Source organism: Rhinolophus ferrumequinum, chromosome 12, assembly GCF_004115265.2.
Source record: "Rhinolophus ferrumequinum isolate MPI-CBG mRhiFer1 chromosome 12, mRhiFer1_v1.p, whole genome shotgun sequence".
NCBI classification, from domain to species: Eukaryota; Metazoa; Chordata; class Mammalia; order Chiroptera; family Rhinolophidae; genus Rhinolophus; species Rhinolophus ferrumequinum.
The window spans coordinates 65,112,344-65,134,116 of NC_046295.1; the positions used below are offsets into that span (position 1 = coordinate 65,112,344).

Genomic DNA, 21,773 nt, shown 5'->3' on the forward strand with positions numbered 1-21,773 from the left:
AAAGATGACCATAACATTTGTTATTTGTGTTGTATTTTACAGTTTATGGTCACAAACACTGTCACATTTGGACCTAAAAATCAGTGTAAAGCAAACAGGGTTTTTTTTCTGAAGGGGAGGAGGGTAACATTAATTAATCACAATTTGTTACACATTTTATCATAGACATCATCCATATTCATCATAAAAATTGTAAATGGTGGGCGGCCAGTTGGGTCAGTGGTTAGAGCGCAGTGCTCATAATACCACGGTCACCGGTTCAATTCCCACATGGGCCAGTGAGCTGCGCCCTCCACAGCTAGACTGAAAACGACTTGACCTGGATGGAGCTGAGCTGCTCCCCCCCACAACTAGATAGAAAAAAAACGACTTGACATGGAGCTCATGGGTCCTGGAAAAACACACTGTTCCCCAATATTCCCCAACTTAAAAAAAAAAAAGTTGTAAATGGTAAAAAAGGGTAGATTGTAAAAAAGAAAAAGTTGAACTCTATTTCCATTCTCCAGAGAAAATCATTTTGAATCAGTCCTTTTAGTGCTTCCAGAAAATATCTATGAATATATGGGCACATATACATAATATATACATAGACATGTACATATTATATGTACTATATATGTACATATGTAGGACTGTGTAAATATATTTGTGTACATATCTATGTTTGTGTACACACACACAAGACCATACTACACACACTGTTTTGCAACTTCCTTCTTTCACTTAATACTAGATTTTGGGTATTCTTTAAGAGCTATATAAAAGTCTACTCTATGAAAAAAATCATAACCAGTCTCTTAATAATGGACACTTTGTTGTTTCCAGTTTTTTACTGTTACAATGTGGCAGAGGGAGGAAACTATGTATCTACATATATATACCTATCAATATATAGATATCTTTACATATTTATGTGAATATGCTGATAGGATAAATTTGTAGCCATGGAATTATGTCAAAAGATAAGCGCATTGGGTAGGAATCACTATTTTAAGAACAAAATTTAAAAGTTAGTGTAGAGAAGTGATTTGCTCAGTCACGACCTTACCTAAACTCTGAATAGACAGCCAGGAAGGACATAAACCTTCATCTTTAGATTCCAAAGCTGTTGCTCTTTCCAACTATATCATATCTACCTTAAAAATAAATCTTTAGAACCTGGTTTTCAAACACAATTATTCATTGCACTTAACTAGCAAAGAGTTAAGTGCAAACACAACACAGCACAATTTTACTCACCCGCCTAATCTCCACCTCAAATACCAGGATGGAGTCCGTTGACTGAGTCCATCCTATTACCCCTTCAGAGCCAGCAGCACAGGCTGGAGGGATGATAAGCAACCGCTTCCCTCCTTTTCTCATGCCCAGCATTCCATCCTCCCAGCCCTTTAGGAATCAGAGAAGGCAAAAAGCTCATCAGACACAAATCTCCTCATAAGAAAAAATGAAGTCCCGGATCATCAGGTTTCCCTCATGTACACTTTCAGGTCTGGACCTCTGGAGCGAGCTCAAATTCAACTACCATCTCCCCCCGCCCACACTGGTTATAAGAGTAGCTAGAATACTGCTTCTAAATTCATTTGTAAAAGCCAGTCTATCCAGAGATGGATGAAATATACTTATCTTAGATGATGAGAGAAATTGGGAGGAATCAAAGAATGTCACTAAATGAGAAATAAAACCTATCATTTATTAAACACACTCTGGCAAGTGCCTTACTCGCATTATGCTTTTATCGTCCAAAATAACCTCATAAGGTTAGTAGCATTATCCCCATTTTATAAATGAGAAGACGGAGGCTTAGAGGAGTTAAGTAACTAGCTCAAGATCAGACAGGAAATCATTAAGCCAAGATTCAACACCAGATCAGTCTAGTTTCAAGGGTCATGCCTTAACTTCTATGATCTATAGGAAAAAGTCTCCAAAGGATTCTGGGAAAAGATATCAAACAAAGCTATGGAGAAAACCTTTTTGCCACATGGATGAATGAGTACTTTACAATGCATCAGTATGCCCTGACAACAATACCCCACATATGTAAAATATACTTTATGTTATAACACACTTGCACAGTTGGTAAAGAAAATATTCACAACATGAACCTAGGTCCTCAGATTCCAATCTCAGTATTCCTCCTGCTATGTCATAGGTGTGCCTCCCCACAATGATTGGGAAGTACTGATTAAGTATCGCAGACAGGTAAGACTCAACCCATATGACACACTTCAAGAAGAAAGTTTCACCGCTTTCCCTATTAGGCTATACATGAAGGATTTAAAAATATCTTCAGAGTCACAGGATGAAAAAGAAAGGGTAGGAAATACAGGAAAAAAATGTACCCATTTTCAATACGGTAGCCACCTTACCTATGGGGGATATGTTCCAAGACCCCCAGCAGATGCCTGAAACCATGGATAGTACCAAATCATGTATATACTATGTTTTTTCCTATACATACACACCTGTGATAAAGTTTAACTTATAAATTGGGCACAGTAAGAGATTAACAATAGTAACTAATAATAAAATAGAACAATTATAGCAATATACTATATATAATAAAGGTTATGTGAATGGCTTTGGGACCATTAATAAGTAAAATAAAGGTCACTTGAAAACAGACACTGCAATACTGTGACAGTCACTCTGATAACCAAGATGGCTACTCAGCGGCTATAGGGCAGGTAGTGTTTAGAGTGTGGATATGCTGGAGGAAGGGATGGTTCACGTCCAGGGCAGGATGGACGGAGATTTCATCACACTTCTCAGAACGGCAAGCAACTTAACTTAAAACTTATGAATGTTTATTTCTGGAATTTTCCATTTACTATTTTCAGACCGCAGTTACTCAAAACCATGGAAAGTGAAACAGAGGATGCGGGAGGAAGAAGAGACTACTGTCTCATAGGTAAAAATCTCCCAAATGCAGATAACATATTTTCCCCTCTTACTTTTTAACCAAACCTTTCCAGACTCTCAGAAGATACCCAGGTTAGAAATTTCACAAAATTCAATCTCAATTAATCCCACAGTAATTGATGAAACCATGTAAGAACACAGTGAAGCCTTTACCTTGATGACTTTTCCTGAGCCTAATTTCAGGCGAAGCAGCTTATCTTTGTTAGCAGTGGAATCCAAAACCTGAAATTTGGTCAAAGTAAATGATAAATGAGGTCAACCAATTTCAAAAATAATAATTATTATGATATGCAACTCGATACATACAATCAGCTCGAATGCGTCTTTTGGAGCAAAAATTAACATAAGACCCAGTATTTTATATTATATTATACCCGGTATTATATATGATATATGATCACATGATATATGATATGATATATTATAAAAGACCTGGTCTTATGTTGTATTAAAATAAGACCGGGTATTATATTAATTTTTTCTCCAAAAGACGCATGAGAGCTGATGGTCCGGCTAGGTCTTATTTTCAGGGAAACACGGTACCAACACAGTATTTCTAGAACAGGGAATGTCAAATATACTGGGAAAATAGTTCTTAAGAGACTTGAAAAGACGGGACAACATCATGGCTAAAGGGTGTTATCACATTGAGTATCTCTGAGGCACTGATTTTCCAGGTTTAGAAAAAAAGTTAACTTCTACCACCATGTATTTAAAAGCATTTTTCATCTACGAAGAATTTTCAAATAAATTGTCTCATTTAATGCTGACACCAATTCTGCCACTAACCACTGACCTCCATCCACCAGAGAGGGGGAAAAAATGTAAGAGCTTAAATGACTTGACAAGGTGAAGTTAGGATAAAATTGGGATTTGAATCCACTTTTTTTGGCTCATAAAGTTTTTTCTGTCATACCATACCGCTTTTGTGGTCTTAATAATATTAAAACACAACAAACACCACCTATTTTACAGTAACTACTATAAGAAAAACAGAAACTATGAGGAAGGTCTAGAAAGAAATTTGAAGACCTAATCCCGTAAGAACACATTCAACTTTAAAACTGGTACAGGAGGACAAGACATACAAATGAACAATTACCAAAAAGAATACTTAGGAAATTGGTTTACATTTTCTCCAAGTAGGAGAGACATAGTGGCATGGAGCAGATTTCATGCATTAGCAGGACATGACTATGCCCCCAAAGCAGAGGTAGTGACTAAAGCAGGGCTCCTAAAGATTTCTATCTGCCAACAGGAGCAAGTCACAGTAACACTACCTTATATTTGAATAGCCCTCATGCTATTTAAATTACAAAAGAATTTGCAAGGTACCCTTTCTTACCTGGCCCAGCGCATGATTTTGGAAGAGCCAGCTGGTATAGGCCACTTCCAAAGAATCTCCAACTTCTACAGCAGGGCCCTCTGCTACAATGAGGTCCTGTGAGAGCACTGCATCCAGGGAGGAAGTGCTGTTGCACTTGGCAATGCACACCTGCGACCCAAAATCAAAGCAGCATAAACTTAGTTTAAGCTCAGTACGTACTCACTCCATTATTGCTAATGTTGTTTTCCGAACAGTGATGTCCACCAGTAAAACAGATCACATGTTTAGAAGTACACCATTCCAAAGTCAGTCATATTGCCAGGAATCAAAGTTTCTAAGAGCATAGCTTTGGAGTCAGACTGTCTGGGTACAGAACTGGGTTTATTAACTGCCACTTATTAACTTGTGACCTCGGCCAAGTAACTTAACCTCTGTGAACCTTATTTCATAGAGGTTTTTGGTAAAATGGAGATAAAAGTTTTGCATATCTCCTAGGTAGTTATGAAGACTGAGCTAATACAAGTAGAGTACTTGGCACAGTGCCTGGCAAATAATAGTAAGTACACAAGAAACGTTAGCTATCATCACCATACTGATTTACTGCTTCGCTGTTTGGGAACCTATGAAAGAGAGGGCCTAAACAAATTTCAAAAAGCATTTTTAAAGACAATAAACTAGAAAAAAAAGCCCTTTACAAAACAATGTTGCATTCCCAGAATTCATCTCTCTACCACCTACAGATTTAGCTATATTATCTTAGCATAGATCTTAGACAAACAAGTCAGACACATCTTATGAATAGTTATTCTATAAAGTCAGTGTTTTTTTTGCATTTTAGTCAGTGTTTTAACATAGCATACATAAAAACTTGCTACTCATTTTCTTTAAAAAGTTTCATTGTTGTAATCAAATAAATGCTAACTAAAAAAAGAGATACCTTTTTTTTACCACGCAAATAAGACTAAAAGGAAAAAAGACACTAATTCTAAATGTCGGCAAAGGTATAATGAGAACTGACAGGAATGTGAAGTGGTACAATCTCTCTGAAAGCAGTGAGCCAAAGTGTATACAGAAACTAAAAATATCTGAACCCTTTCCCAATCTTTCCCTTGTAGAAAGCTAGCTTAAGGAAATAATGGGGGGGGGGGCGGGGTCACAGATTTACATACAAAAATGTACATTTATCATTTATTTCAGAGACTGAAAACAATCTAAATGCCTAGAAGCAAGGAAAGGACTAAATAAATTAAGGAACATTCATATTATGCAGCTTTCAAAAATGTTTCCAAATAATTTTTCATGAGGAGGGGAAAGATGCATCATATATTGTTAAATAAAACAAGCAAAATATGGAACACTTAAGGACTATGTCTACTTACATATATTATGTGTAGAAAGAAAAGAAACATGCTAATAGTGGTTCCCTTGGGTAGTAGGACTACGAGTGATTTTTTAAAAAATGTTTTTCTAAATTTTCTACAGTGATCATGAGCCCAAAATTTTTAAATTCCTTTAAAACACACTACTTTTAAAAGAGAGTTTTATTCATTCCTTAATTTATGAAGTGGAAATGTTTTAAAGAACTAAGTTTATATTTAACCTTTTTTCTCTTAAAGTCTCATTTTCAAGCAATTTCAATAACATTCCTCTTATTTCCCTGAAATACAATAAGTGCAAGTAACATTTAGTGGGTTTTTTAATGCTCGCCACTAACAAAATAGAGCAGGTTATGGGTTTTCCATATAATTTCCCCAAATCAAGGGCAATCCAAACTAGTGTTTGGCAATTCACAGGAAGAATGAGATGGTATTACCTGTTTATTGAACTCCACAGCAGCCTTTTCCGACTCAAACATGATGGACCAGTTTTGTCTCTGGTCATCATAAAAAGTGCTATAGTTATTGGGCCGAACCTAGGAAAAGGAGAAATGTTGGAATAACTCAACCACAGGTGGTACAGAAGATAAACTTGACTGCCTGAACTCATATAGAAGGGCCTTCACTCAGATGGACCCAAAGAGAGATGTCAGGGAACTTTCTTCTTCCCTCCCACCCTCCACCAATCATCCTTTAGTCCATATTCCCAGAAGGCAGGCTAGAGACCTTTCCAAGAGTCTCTGTTAAGACACCCACTCTGACGTCCGGGACTGAAGCATGTGATCTGATTCCCGCCAGGTATGCACAGACTACCTACCCCAAAGAAACTAATGATTCTAGTATGGGAAGAAGTCTTACCATTAGCTCAAAATTCGGATGAATCCTGGCAACAGTAACCGGCTGCTGTTGACTGATATAAAGAAGAATCTTATACTGTACTCAAGCAAAGATGGGCAGAAAAAAGAGAGAGAACAGAAGTTAAAAGGCAACACAAATATCAGCTGTAAGATGTCAGAGGTTGTGCTTCACACAGGCATTAAAACTCAAAACTCAGTTCATCCCTTCAAGCTTAGATTTTAAATTGTATCTTCTCACTATCCACTTTAATCTCTTTTCAGTTTGGCCTTACTCTGTAACTATAATTAGCAGTGTCTTTATTCTGTTGGTGTTTTTATTTGCATGAGGGGTGACTAAGGGAAATACAAATGGCCAACAGGTACACGAAAAGATGTCAACATCACTAATCGTTTAGGGAAATGCAAATTAAAACCACAATAGGTACCACTTCACACCTACTATAACTATAAAAAATGGAAAAATATGAAGTCTTGGCAAGGTAGAGGAGAAATTGGAACCCTCATATATTGCTTATGGGAATGTAAAATGGTATTGTGGCAGTTCCTCGAAAAGCTAAAGACAAAATTACCATATGACACAGCAATTTCACTCCTACGATATACCCAGAGAAGTTGAAAACGGACTCAAACATGTACTTGTACACCATGTTCACTGCACCATTACTCATAACAGCCAAAAGGTGGAAACAACCAAGTGACCATCAACTGATGAATAAACAAAATGTGTTACATACATTCAATGGAATATTCTTCAGCCATAAAAAGGAATGAAGTTCTGACACGTTCTACAACATGGAAGAATCTTGAAAACATGCTAAGTGATATAAACCAGACACAAAAAGACAAATATTGTATGATTCCACTTATGTGAAATATCTAGAATACGCAACTTCATAGACACAAGAAATAGATTAGGGGTTACGAGAAGATAAGGGAAAGAAGGATGGGGAGTTATTGCGTAATGGTCACAGATTTTGTCTGGGGTAATGATAAACTGGAAATGAATAGTGGTGATGGCTGCTCAGTATTGTGAACGTAATTAATGCCACTGAATTATACACTCAAAAGTGGTTAAAACGGCAAATTTTATGTGACATATATATTTACTATACACATACATCAACCACACACAAACACACACATATAACCACCGTTAAACAAATGATTAAAATTCAACCCCAGAGGCGAGGAAGAGACGGGGGCTCGTACACAGCCTTGCACCAGGAAGATCTTTCCGTATCCTATGTTAGACAGAGAGCGAGGAGGGGCCGATCACCTCCACGCATCCAATTACAGACGGAGCGGGTCAGGGAAGGACCAGATTTATTAAGAGTCACTCCACTTCTGGACTGTCCCTGTTTCAAGCATTATCTTCGCAAGGTTTTGATTGAGAGCCTGGAAGGTCTCTGACTTCTCAGTCCTGAAAGTTCTGCTCATCAGAGATTCTGAGCTGAGCTCTTTAGCCTCCACCCCATGAAGTTCAAAATCTAGCCCAGTTATTGAAAGGAAGGTAGCTGTTTATTGCTTATTATGGATCCCCGCTCTATAGCAGGACTATTTCCAATGTACCACAAGATTGCAGAAGCTTCCCCTCTGCCTTTCTGGCATAGTGCCTGGACTTCTGCGCCATCCCAAAACTCGGCACTGTCCCATGGGGAAAACCAGTCTTGTGTTTGGAGCTCCTCCAGGTCGTGCCAATGTCTCTTGCCCTGTCTCTCTGCTTGGGCCATAGCCGATGCTTAGTCTACTCTTAGTCATCAGCACAGTCTCAAGGAAAGGAAAGAAATACTCTGTTCATTGGTTCTTCCCTCTCTGAAATTTTAGTTCATCAAAGTCCTCACCATTTCCACAGCTGTCCAATGAATTTCAAAATACAATTTTTGCAATTTATCTCCTTTTTTTTTTACAATTGTTACAGTGGGAATGTTACCTACCACAAACTACTACATCCCATCTGGTAGTAAAAGGTGGTAAAATTCCAATACCAGATTTTTACGATCCAAATGGCAACCCCCAATGATAGATCTAGATAATAATCCTGCATGGCTGCTAGCATAACAAAATGAGAGCCAACCAGACTTTATTTACCTTGAGATGTACAATGAAACAGATTTAAGGGACATTTACTACAGCTATAATACATGAACCTTATTAGATCCTGATTAAAACAAATTTAAAAAAAGAAAAGAAAGAAGAAACAATCAGGGAAATGTGAATACTAGATGGTAGTGAATGACATCAAAGAATTATTGTGGGGTTTTTTTAAGGCATAATGGTTATGTTTTAAAAAGATCCTCATCTTGGGGCAGCGAGATGGCTCAGTTGGTTAAAGCGCACGCTCTCAACAATAAGGCTGTCAGTTCAATTCCCGCATGGGATGGTGGGCGGCGGCCCCCGCAACTAAGACTGAAACGGCGATTGGACTTGGAGCTGAGCTGTGCCCTCCACAACTAGATTGAAGGACGATGACTTAGAGCTGATGGGCCCTAAGAAACACACCGTTCCCCAATATTCCACAATAAAAAAATGGGGGGGGGGAAATCCTCATCTTTCAGAGATACATCCTAAGATGTTTATCGATAAAATTGTATGCTGGAGATTTATTCAAAATAATCTGAGCAGGGGAAGAAAGAAGACAGGCTGGGGTTAAGGTGAAACAAAATTATTAACTGTAAACAAAACTATTAACTGTTAGAGTATAGTAATAGGTATCTAGGGGTTCCACTATTTTTACATGTGTTTCCAAATTTCCATAATTAAGTTTTTGTTTGTGTGTTTTTGGTACAAATGAGTATTGTCTATTATATTAGTTACCCTGACAGGTCATCTTATCTCCCTCTGTCTGAGAGTCTCTGAGAAACATGGCTTTCATGCTCTCTGGACCACTAAGATTCTATAATTTCTTATGCTTATTTCACCAATATTCAAAACCTTCTGGAGCAGAACACGAAACTGGATACAACCCACACAAGAAAATCAGTCTTGGAGCTTCTAGCCACATCTTTTTTTTGACCCAAACCAATATTTTACTGTGTGATCAGCTGTCCACCTCATTATCAAATTTTCAAAGGATAAACACTGGTCATTAATGCAGGCACAAAGACATCTGCTCTAAGCAGTACGCCAAGTGTTCATTACATAACAAAGGGATGTCCTTAGTAAATGGTTTACTCTAACACTCTACAAATTCTTAAGCTAGGTCCACATCACGAAGGTCAAACTTAAAGATATTGAGTGGTTGGATTTGTTTTAATGCACAAGAGTAAGCAAAATGTGACTACAAATGTTACTATATGCCTAATATTAAAATTTACATTCAATACAAACAGTCATTCTAATCCTCTGATACATGAGCCCTTGGGCAAGCCCAGATCAAATCCATCTCATCAGTATGATTTGGGACACTTGAATATACGTGAAACGTAGGGGCAATCTCACCTCTTTGGCTATGTGATTCCCCAGGACTGCAGCACCAAATTTGCCCTGCTTTACATATTGACCATTTGTGCTACAGAAGCAAAGGGAAAAAAAAGGTATTAATACTTCTTTAAACTAAGCAGAACCAGCCTTTTTTTTCTGCCATATAGAAGGAGGGAATCAATGCATTCAACCTCTAGAAAGGAATGGAGGCGAGCAGTTTATAACGTAAAGCTCTCACACAACTACTTTACCCTTTAAATATCTACTACTTATATCTGGGTGGAGTAGCTTTCTTTGATCATTTGGAAAGGCAGCTGCTGAGGGTATAAGCACATCCGAGAGAGAGAAGATAATGGATCTTCAAAGTTTTATGAGTAGAATTCTCCAAGTGAAAGTTAAAAAGCATTACTGATACTTTCTCTATGGAAAGGCTGAGTGGCCATTCTGCAATGAACAGAGGCTTACTGAGAAAAGACAGGCGCTTAACCCAACCCCCAACTTCAGGAAGCATTCCTTCTCGGCTACTTACTATCGATATGCATGGACTGCTGTTGCAACCAACACTGTGGAAGTGCCTGTTGTGGTGGGTGCTGGTTTTGGTGTCACCTGGTTTCCTGAAGATGCAAACAAAGTTGTCATTCATTTCTTTTTTTTTTTTTAACATTTTTTATTAGTTTCAGGTGCACAAAACAATGTAATAGTTAGACATTTATCATTTATATCCCTCACACAATGACAACCCCTCTCCCCCCATCCACAACCCCTGACATCACACACAGCCATTACATTTCCACTGTCTCTATTCATAATGCCGTACTCCGCTTCTTGTCATTCATTTCTTGTTTGAAACTGATTTTTAACCATTAAAGCAGCTTCAAAATTCCCCTTTCTACTTTATAGTTGTTAGTATTACAATGTTTTCATGACCATTATCCTCATTTGATCCATGAAACAGCCCTATAACCTCATCTGGGGGTGAGGAACGTGAGGCTCCAAGCACCGAAGTGCCTTCCAGGATGACAGCAGCATGCCTAGGATTCGAACCCAGGACTCCAACTCCACTCCAAACAAGTCTATGAGCCGGACAAGAAACATTGTCTAGAAAGTGAGGTCATATTCCATCTACTTTCTTTTCTCCCTCCAATATTTTCACAGCGATAAGAAGTAAAAATACAGTGATTTCCCCTTCCCTTACTTCTGGAGTAGAAAATGTATGATATTCAAATTACACCCATTACATAACTTACACAGTGGTATAGAGTAACACTAATGTTTAAAAATAGTACATTTAGAGTAAATCGCATATTTATACTCATCACATGCATTGGTTGTTGGAAGACTAGTGAGAACATTAGAGTGGACACAGCAACCAAGAACTTATTTTCAAAAGCATCCTTGTTTCTTTATTTTTTTATTTTGTATTGGTAAAAACAAGACAACAGACCCCAAATAAAGTCGCTTATACTAAGTTCCACCCTCACCAAACGGAGACTGAATTAGTTTCAGCTCTCCCGGAAATGGAATCTTAAACCAGGAATTGCCTGATCAGGAATTGCCTGATCAGCACTAGTTAGGTAATCTGCCTAAGAGACCCTTGCCACTCCCTGAAGGAAGGTGACCTTGCAATAACCAACCTGCTTTTTTGCCTAACCTAACTTTCATATTCCTGCTCCCTTCTGCCTATAAAAGTCTTTCATCTTGTACAGTTCCTTGGAGCTCCTTTCTATCTGCTAGACTGGATGCTGCCTGATTCGTGAACTGTTGAATAAAGTCAATAAGATCATTTAAAATTTACTCAGTTAATTTTATTTTTTAACAGTACTGACATTTGTTTCCTGACTGTAGAGTACATGTCACTTAGTCAATATAAAGAAAATACATCTTACATCTCTAATTCTTGCCTGAGTCCTGTCACATAAAGAAAATAAAAATGACCTGTAATCTCACCACCCAAAAATTAACAGTAATAATTTGATGTATTTATTCCTACTCTTTTTCCTACACATATATATACTTTACAGCTTTTCTATCTTTTTTAAACAAAAAATCATATCTTTTTAATGATAATGATTTGACAACCTCCTTTTCTCACGCAGTACAGGCATTTCCTTATACTCTTCAAAATAGTCTCCAAAACAAAGACCCAATCGTCCTAAAATGTTTTTAACCAAGCCCCTAAAAATGTTTTTAGGGGCTTCATAAAATACTACATTATGACTACCAAAATGTATCCAATTTCCTATTGCTTGATATTTCTTGGGGCTGTCTCCATTTTTTTCTCTATTATAAATAATGTTGTGGTGAACATCCTTAAAACACCCATTTTTGTGTGTACCTCTAGTTACCATTAGAATAAATTTCTACAAATGGTAGTGAGGGGTAAAAGCGTGTAAAACATTTTAATGTTTTGTTCCATCCTGCCCACATGCCCTTGAGAATGCCACGCCTGTTTACACTCTTACCTGTATTTGAGTCGGCCACCTTTGCATCTCTGCCAAGAAGAAGGAATTATCTTTTTAAGTCTTTACCAATAGGAGGGGCGCAGTAGGGAAAGGGCATTCATCTCACTGTTGCTTTCATTTGCATTTATTGATTATAGGGAAGCAGAAATTTAACATTTCCTATAGATTTATATTCCCCATTTGTTTTATTTTGATGAGTTGTCCGTTTGTGTTGTGTGCTTGTTTTCCTAGTCCAGTGTTCATGTTTTTCTTATTATTTAGTGTAGTTTTTAATTCAATCAGCACTTTCCAGCTGTATGTAATACGACAGTAAACTTTTTCTCCCAGTAAGCAGGGTATGACAGGAAAAAAGGAACTAAGGCCAGAGTTAGGTTATCAGGACATGTCTAAATCACTGAGAAAAATGACTATCTCCCGATCTTCCTTCCGGTTAGTTTAACCTCTTCCAATACACTCTTATCTCCTACCTAATGCCCTGGAAATGGAGGTTGTTCCTGGATTTGCTAGAGGAATAAGTGAGAGAGAGAGAGCTTCACAATCATGTGACCTCATTGGCTTAGCATTATTTCCTCTCTGAAATCAGCATTGTACCGATTCTCGAGTTCCCCACTCACAAGGACTTTAATAGTATGTAGTTTCAAATCCTTTTTTTTTTTTTTTTGAGAAAAGCTTTCTTGCTTTTAGTGTGTTCTTCCCCTCCCCCCCGTTTTTTTTCCCCCTTCTTCAGGGATAAAGTATAAATACACACACATACATATATATTCCATATGTTGGATCTTCTTTGCTATTTTCAATATTCGTCACTTTCTTTTGAAATGTTGTCTTCATTTTTTTATTTCAAAACTTTCCTCCTATTCACCTATTTCTCTTGAGGCATAATCTGTTGTTTGTTCATTCTCATGTTCCTTCTAATTTAGTCTTCATTTCTGAAATAATTTTTCTTACATCTCTAATTCTTGCCTGAGTCCTGTCACTCACTTCTGAGATTTTCTAGTTCACATTTATGTTCTCCTCTCGTCTTACGTTACCTTCTTATTGTTAGTAAGTGGTTGTAGTTTTGATCTCTTCAGTAAGAAACACTCTCACGGAAGAGAGCTCTCACTGTTTGTAGGGATACTATTCTGTTCCTTGCTCTCTTTGCTCTTATAACTTTGCATGGAATTTGACTCTAATGCTTCACTATTGCTCATTTTTATGTGAAATTTGCTTTTCTGAACTTTCGGGGGCTTCAGGGTGGCTTTCCTAATGTCACAGACCTCCCTCTTCTGTTCTTTCCACAGAGAGTTCAAAAATAGGGCGGCTTCCTCCTGAGACTTCCTGACTCTACTACTAGCCCTATTCTTACTGGATCTTCTTTCCTTCACTTCTAATATCTCTATCCTCCTTCATTTTAATTCCGCTCCTAGCAGGTTCTTCTCAGGTTGGGGACCTGTCCTGAAAGGTCACCAGAGTAGGTGAGTTTCACAAGTTCCTATAAGTGAGCGTGCTCCAGTTCTTTTAGTCCCCATCACTAACCAACCAGAGTGGGCAAAAAACCATTTCCACTTTGTGCACGGCCTGCCATATTTCCCATGAACACCTACTGGCTATTTTGGAGTTCTCCCATTCTCAGATTCAGATAGTCTCCAACCGCGTTCCTGTTTTCTACCATGCAAACCTTGTGGCTGTTAGTGGTTTGCCCATACCTGCTTATATGTGGGGGTTCACAAGGATATCTCTTCAATTGGTTTCTATGTAAATATTATCCATAGGTTTGCTCTTTAAATCTAGTTGCTCTGTTTTTATACTGAAATCTGAAGAGATTCAAGAACTATGCTGCAGACATCTTCTCCACAAAGACTTCTTATATAAATATCCCTTGAACAAAAGGGTCTCCTGTATTGCTACTTTATCTTTTATTTGTAAATACCTACATAAGATTATATAGGTAATTTTTAAGTTGAAATGCCTCTATAATTCCTCTTTGAAAGTATAATTAACTCATAGTTGTTTTCTGGTTTAAAAAAAAATCACGTTACTTCATTGGGTGGGGACTGAGGTTGTATATTTTTATCCACATCCATTAACTCAACTACTTTAAATTGAGTCCGAAGCACACTGCTGATGAAGAGGTGTGCCAGAGGAAGTGTAAAGGCACAGCCTACTAGAAATCTGGCCAGGTTATGGCTTGGAGAACAGGACTAGCAATCCACAGCAAAGATGCCAAAAGTGACAGGTAAGCTTTAGAGCAGGGGTCAGCAAGCATTTTCTGTAAAGGGCCAAACTAAATTATTTTAGACTTTATGGGCCATACGGTACCTGGTGTAACTATTTGACTCTAAATACCCTAACAATGTCCTCACTGCTAGCATTGTGCCTGGCATGTAAAAGGCACTCTATACTTTCACCTTCATGCAACAAATACTTAATGTCCCTCACCACCTGTTCAGGGCTAGCAGCTCAGGACTGTTTCTATCAGACCTTCACTCCTCTTCTGGTTCTTACACAAAGAAAGCAAAGTGTAGGGGAGGGAAGAAAACCTTTGGAGTGAATCAGGTCGAAGTTCAAATTTCAACTCTTGTCACTCACTGATATATGACCTTGATCGAGTCTCTAAACCTCTCTGAGCCTCTAAAATGGTGGTAGTCTCACCTGTTTCACAGAATTGTTGTGAGAAATAAAATAAGAAAATCTAAGTAAAGCACCTAAGACCAGACACATAGTAGGCATTTAAAAAATATCAGTCCCCCTTCTCTCCTTTTATTCAACAAATGTCCACTCCATTTTCTTGTGTCCATCATGATGAAAGGTACAGGGGATATAGGACCAAGCATCGTTATCTAGTTGGGAAAAATTCACTGTCACCATACGTCTAACCCATTCAGGTAAAAAGCAGCTCTTCCTTCTCACCAAAACACTAGAGTACTTACTTAGTAACCCTGGGCAGAGTTTTTTTGAGTGGTATCCACATGGGGCAGAACAGCTTAACTATAATCTTCTTACATCAGTTTCCAACAAAGGGCACACCATCTAGCTGCCAGAAGTCGTATCTCAGAGCTTAGAGAGGCAAGTACCACTGGTGGTGAGCTTCGCAAGACTGATTAAGGATGAACAACCTGGCATGTCACTTTGAGAAGGCTGTTTATCCCTTCAACTAACTTAGTAGGGACCAGTCCCAACCTCTTAACTTACCTGTTGCTGCTGTTCCCTGGCCTTTCTTAGGCTGTTTGGGGGCTGTGTACTGGAAGAATTCATTTCCATGGCCAGCAGCTGCCTGATCCAGTCCAAAAAGAGAGGCCAATCTGGCACTGTCAGTAGAAAATGAAAATGACATTTCATTTGATATTATCTCAAACCTGGAAACATCATAAATGCTGCTCACCTCCAACCTTGAACAAATACCTCCTTGTCTATATATTCCACCATTCAATGCTGGAAGTGGTAGCTAAGTGTCTTTGAAATCAAGATTATATTTCTGATCTGACAGCATCAGCTGACCTTACCTGCACACTGGACTTAGCCAGGCATTTCTTCTTCCTAGACCTCAGTTTATGCATCTATAAAATGAGGTGGTTGGTCCACATGGTCTCTTCAAACTATAAATCCTTGCCTTGAGCAAGTCATAGTTTCCTACTTTTTACTACATTATTAAATCAAAATAAAACTGTACTATTAACTTCATCAAACATGGTCCTATCTATCATTTCATCTAACAGGCAGAACCCCTCTTTCACCATCCCTTGCCAAGAATCTTATGCCCCAACCACTCCACAGAAACTGCTCTTGCTAAGGTCACCAACAACCTTTTTGTTACTACACACAGTTTATCAGTCCTTATCTTTTTTTTGGTCTATATGCTGCCTTTTTACACTGCCAACTGATTTGCTCTTCTTCAAACAAACTCTTCCCTTGACTTTTGTGGGGATACTTGAGGGAGTAGGAAGAGGAACTGGCCCAAATAAGACATTGATAAATGCTAAATGGATCCATTTCTTGTTGGCTTCCCATCTCCCTGGCTCCTTATTTAACTTCTTGGACTGTTCTTCTTTCGCCCAACCTTTAAAAGTCCGTGCCCCCAAGATTTTATACTCTCTCTCCTTTGGCAACCTAATTAATTTACCTTGGTATCAAGTGCTATCCAAATGCTGATGCTCAAATCTGTATCCCCAGCCCAGAATTTGCTCCTGAGCACCAGACAACACAGATATCCCAAGGCAACACAAATGCAACAAGTCCAAACTAGATCTCCCAATCCCCACCGCCCCAGTAAAACCTGTTTCTACTCTTGTGCTCCCTCTCTTGGTGAATGACATTTTGTGTTCGGGTCCCCAAGACTGCCCCCAGGTTCAGTGATTTGTTAGAAGGACTCACAGACTCTGCATGGAATTGTACTCGTGGCTCTAAGATCTATCACAACGAAAGGATCCACAGTAACATTAGCAAAGGGAAAAGGCACATTGGGGCAAAGTCCAGAGGAAACCAGGAGGAAGCTTCCAAGAGTCCACTTCCGGTGGAGTGACACAGGACACATTTAATTCCTCCAGTTATGAGGTGTAACAACATGTGTGAAGTGTGGTCTAGCAGGGAAGCTCATTAGAGACTCAGTGCCCAAGGGTTTTATTGAGGGCTGGTAAACAGAAACCCTCTAGCATGTACCAAAATTCTAGACTCCCAGAAGGAAGGCAAGGGTCATAAATCATATTGTTTGTACAAACTGTTTATACAAGTGAGCCACTCTTATCATTTACAGAAAGCTTATCAGTGCGGGGAACTGTTTACCAATGACGTTGCCAGATGTCAGCCAAGCGCCAATCTTGTAAGCAGGACTCCCTAAGGATAACGGTCTCAGGTCTACTAGTATGTTAACTCCTTTCTGCAAACATCCACAATCAAACTGAAATCTGGGCATCATCCTTGACTTCTCCCCCCTGGTGTTCATAACCAATCCCCAAGTCCATTTGATTTTACTTGCTTAACATTTCTCAAACTCATTTACTTCTCCCCATCCTCACTGCCCCTTCCCTAGTTCAGGCCACCATCACATCTACCTAGCTAGAACTGACTCATCTCCCTGCCTTGGCCTTGCCTGCTTTTTATCCATTGTTCCCAGTGTACCCACAGCAATCTGAAAACCAGATTTGACCAAGTCTCTTTTCTCTTTAAAACCCTTAAGGACACCTCAATATTAGCAAGATAAAAATCCAAACTCCACAAGACAGCTTTACAAGGCCTGTTAAGACCTGACCTCTCATTTCCCCAGCTTCCTGACTGGCCATTTCTCATCTCCAACTGTGTCCTACAGCCACACTGAGGAACTTTTAGTTTCTTAAATAAGGCAAGATCTTTCTAATCTCCAGCCTTTGGACATGCTGTTCCTTCTGTATGAAACATTCTTCCTGTTTCTCCTCTCCCCTGAAAGACGCCCCTAATCTCAAAGTCTACGTTAAATGATCTTCCTTTCTAGGGGCTCCCATAGAACTCCATACTTCATTTATTCAAGAAATGTGTGTCAGACACTGTGCTAAGTGCTGGGTATACAATGGTCAGCAAAACTGGGTTCTCTTTTCAGGGAGCTTATGTACTCTTAATGAGAAAATTCTGTATTATGTAATATGTAACTACAAACTGTAATGAGATATATAACAGGGAGCTGTTGTGTGGAATTATACTCAACAGATATTAATAAAAGTTATTCAGTCATTTATCATATAACATGGTAAGTGATTATTTATTATAATCACCACTTGACTTTATATTCTGCCTAGGGTCTGGTATGTACGTAATAGGCTGGCTCAATAAATGAACTTAAAGTCTAGTCTAGCTCTGAGCGTCTCTTCTTCAAAGGCATCCTTAGTTAGGTGATTCCTGAAACTTCCCAGCAACTTCTTTAGGTCTTTTTTCCAATAATTTTACGTATAATATATACTAGAATTTTGCAAAATAAATTTAATATGATCTGAAACTATTACCTTCTTTTGTCAAGGTAGTGTACTACTAGCTTTCTTTCAGTTTCCTGTAAATGAGGCCAGCAATGCCTATTTAAAAGGACTAAGAGGTTTAAATGAGTAGAGAGCAGTGCTAGCCTAAATAAGACATTAACAAATGCTAATAGGGCGGCCAGTTAGTTCAGTTGGTTAGAGCGTGGTGTTCTTAACAACAAGGTTGCCGGTTCGATCCCCACGTGGGCCACTGTGAGCTGCACCCTCCACAACTGGATTGAAACAACTACTTGACTTGGAGCTGATGGGTCCTGGAAAAACACACTTAAAATAAATAAAAAGTTTAAAAAAGAAAAATGCTAATAAAATTTAGAAAAGACTAAGAGTTCTCCTTTTAGCCAGGGCAATCTGGGCCAATTCCCTAAAAGAATAAGATTCTGAGCGAGTTGGGCAATGCCTTTAACAGTGAAAAGTTTATAAAGTGTAGATCCTAGCTAAGATATAATACCTTGTGCACAGATAGTTCATAAGAATGTTCTTGTTAGCTTCGGTAAACTATGCATATTGGTTTCGCAATTTTAATTTTGCAAGTATGTTTTTTCTCAAGGGAAAAACAAGTGTCATGGGTAAACTATTTCCACAGATGCTCTAATGGCCACCCAATTAATGATTGCAAAATCAACCCAAAATCCACGTCAACTCAATTATCTTTTAGATTAATTCTATTTTCTATTAATATTTTAAAATGAACTCTATACATAAGCTTCTTATAAATTATTATATTTTTCCACTTCTAAAGTGTTTTCAAATGTACACATCTCCCTAACTATGTTAGCAAGTACGGGCTTGCTAACTCTGGACTTGAGTCTCTATGTTTATAATTCATGGGAAAAGTCATTACAACATTAATTACATTTTAAAAATAAATGTTAGCCAATGCACTAAGTTGCCAAAGTCCTTAATCTAACTTTAATTTTATACTCCTTTTCTCATTAAAAACAGTAGCACATGTATTTATGCTACATTAATATATTTAATAAATGGGAGTTTTTGTTGTTAAAGTACTTGTTTTATGAGCTGTGACATCAAACATTTACTTCTACAATAATGAAAATGGCACATGGGCAGCCTGGTGGCTATCTACTTGCCTGATTTCAAATCCAGGCTCTTTTACTTTTTAGCTGTGTGATCCTGGGCAACTCACCTCTCTGAGCCTTAATTTCCCATTTGTGAAATGAATATAATAGTAAATACTACTTCACAGAGTAGTGGGGGAGAAGTAAATATGATAATGTATACATATTAATACAGTGCCTGGCACTAAGTACACCATATGTTTTATATACATGTGCACAACTCCTATTACCTTAAAATGTTGATACAACTCAGATAACCCTGTAAGAGAGAAAGCATGCTTAATTGATACACAAACTGACCTGCAACTATAAACTGTATTAACATGAATACACAACTATAGAAGAAGGGAAAGGTCTCCAAGATCATCTAGGGCAAACCTCACTATTTAATAGACTGAGGTATGGAGAGCCAAGGATGAGAATTGACTTGTCCAAAGTCACGCTCCTACCAAGGGGCAGAATCAACATTAGAATCTAGGCTTATCCGTATCTTTTATGGAATTTAAAAATGCTTTCTGGGGGCAGACAGATGGCTCAGTTGGTTAGAGCATGATCTCTTAACAACAAGTTTGCTGGTTCAATTCCCACATGGGATGATGGGCTGCACACCCTGCAACTAAAGACTGAAAACGGCGACTGGACTTGAAGCTGAGCTGCGCCCTCCACAACTAGATTGAAGGGCAATGACTTGACTTGGAACAGATGTGTGTCCTTGACTTGGAGCTTGACTTGGAGCAGTGTGTCCTGGAAAAACACACTGTTCCCCAATATTCAATACCCAATACCCCCCAATTTAAAAAAAAATGTTTTCTGATGATCATTTCCAGATTTATCTTTTTCTTCAATTGGGGGATATAGGGGAACAGTGTGTTTTTCCACAATGTCAAGTCGTTGTTTTTCAATCTAGTTGTGGAGGGCGCAGCTCAGCTCCAAGTCAAGTCATTGTTTTTCAATCTAACTGTGGAGGGTGCAGCTAACTGGCCCATGTGGGATGCAAACCGGCGACCTTGGTGTTGTGAGCACCGTGCTCTAACCACTAAGCAAACTAGTTACCCGAGATTTATCTTTTCCTATTTCTATACTGGTGATTTATCTTTACTATGCTAATCAGATTCGCCTTCATTTACCTTTTATATAATCTAAAACACAAGTATATAATATTATAACTGGCCCCTTAAAAATGTTTTGTGATTATTAACACTGGATTGGTTTTATGCTGCTACTTAATTGGAGATTTCCTAGGGGTAGGAACTGTGCATTATTTTTATCTGTATTAGCTGAAGCCAAGTACCATATATTTAGCAGATTTCTTCATTTCAAAGTCACAATGGCAGGGAAAGGTCTGAGACACACGTATGTTCATACATACATACATGTATACATAAATGCAAACCTCCTGATTACAGTGGTACCTCGGTTTTCGAATGTCTCTGTTGACGAACATTTTGGTTTATGAACACCATAAACCCGGAAGTAAACGCTTCGGTTTTCGAACACAACTCAGAAGTTGAACAAGTCACATGGCTTCTGCTGAGTGTGACTTGAGGCCTACCTGTCGGCTGTTTTTGAATGTTTCAGAACTCGTGGATTACATTCGAAAACCGAGGTACCACTGTACTTACTATTTCTATGTTAACTATGGACTTTAGGAGGCCTGGAACGTTGGAACACAGATTATCAACCATCTAGACAGCCATCCCAGGCACTTTCTAATAGGCTTGAATATCCTAAAGGGAATTAACTAATTCATGTATTTCAGTCAAGACACTTAAAAATTAATAAGCAAGTATATTTACAGTAAATTAGTTATAAAAGAGGAAGTGAAAAGCAGCTGCAGTGCTTACTGTCACGTGTTCTACTTCCTTCGAGAAACCAAAGAAGGAATAGTTCAATCAGAGAATGTTGGTGGAACTTTCTATAGTCTCAAGCTTAAATTTGATTTGGTTTTTCTGGTTTATTACTGGGAACAAAAATAAGTTATCTTTGGTTTACTAAGCCTTTTATAATTCAATTAGCTGTTGTCTGAGTTTAAGAGCACAGTCACATGCCCAGAACTAAAGCCTGTTAGGTCCTTGATGAGCCTGCTCAGGAACCAGCATAGCTGAGCCACCAAGAACTCATCTCAGGCCAGAAACCTGGAAAAGAGCACATGACTGTCATTATTTACCCTGTAATTTTCAGTCAGCAGTGGATTGTTTGTTGCACAAAAGTTGGGATCCCTAACAGTCATTTATAGACTTCCCCAAACACTTTCGCCTAGTTAAGAATGTGAATTTAAAGTATATCTGATAAACTTTCACAAGGCACAGCCATATACAAATGTTTTGTATGAAAAAGATTAATTCAAAGGGCTACTAC

At 38.4% G+C, this 21,773-nt stretch overlaps 1 protein-coding gene across 2 annotated transcripts in view; it reads right to left on the bottom strand.

The window, feature by feature from the left end:
* The window catches only part of FKBP15 (FKBP prolyl isomerase family member 15), a 50,848-nt gene that overhangs the window by 27,612 nt on the left and 1,463 nt on the right, over nucleotides 1-21,773 (bottom strand). For both annotated transcript variants that reach the window (XM_033122630.1, XM_033122629.1), the window contains exons 2-9: nucleotides 15,533-15,648; nucleotides 10,429-10,513; nucleotides 9,918-9,987; nucleotides 6,481-6,555; nucleotides 6,060-6,158; nucleotides 4,265-4,414; nucleotides 3,073-3,141; nucleotides 1,240-1,386 (exon numbers count right to left, since the gene is read on the bottom strand). In XM_033122630.1, the coding sequence (XP_032978521.1) occupies nucleotides 1,240-1,386; nucleotides 3,073-3,141; nucleotides 4,265-4,414; nucleotides 6,060-6,158; nucleotides 6,481-6,555; nucleotides 9,918-9,987; nucleotides 10,429-10,513; nucleotides 15,533-15,648 (811 nt within the window). The remainder of the gene's footprint in view (nucleotides 1-1,239; nucleotides 1,387-3,072; nucleotides 3,142-4,264; nucleotides 4,415-6,059; nucleotides 6,159-6,480; nucleotides 6,556-9,917; nucleotides 9,988-10,428; nucleotides 10,514-15,532; nucleotides 15,649-21,773) is intronic.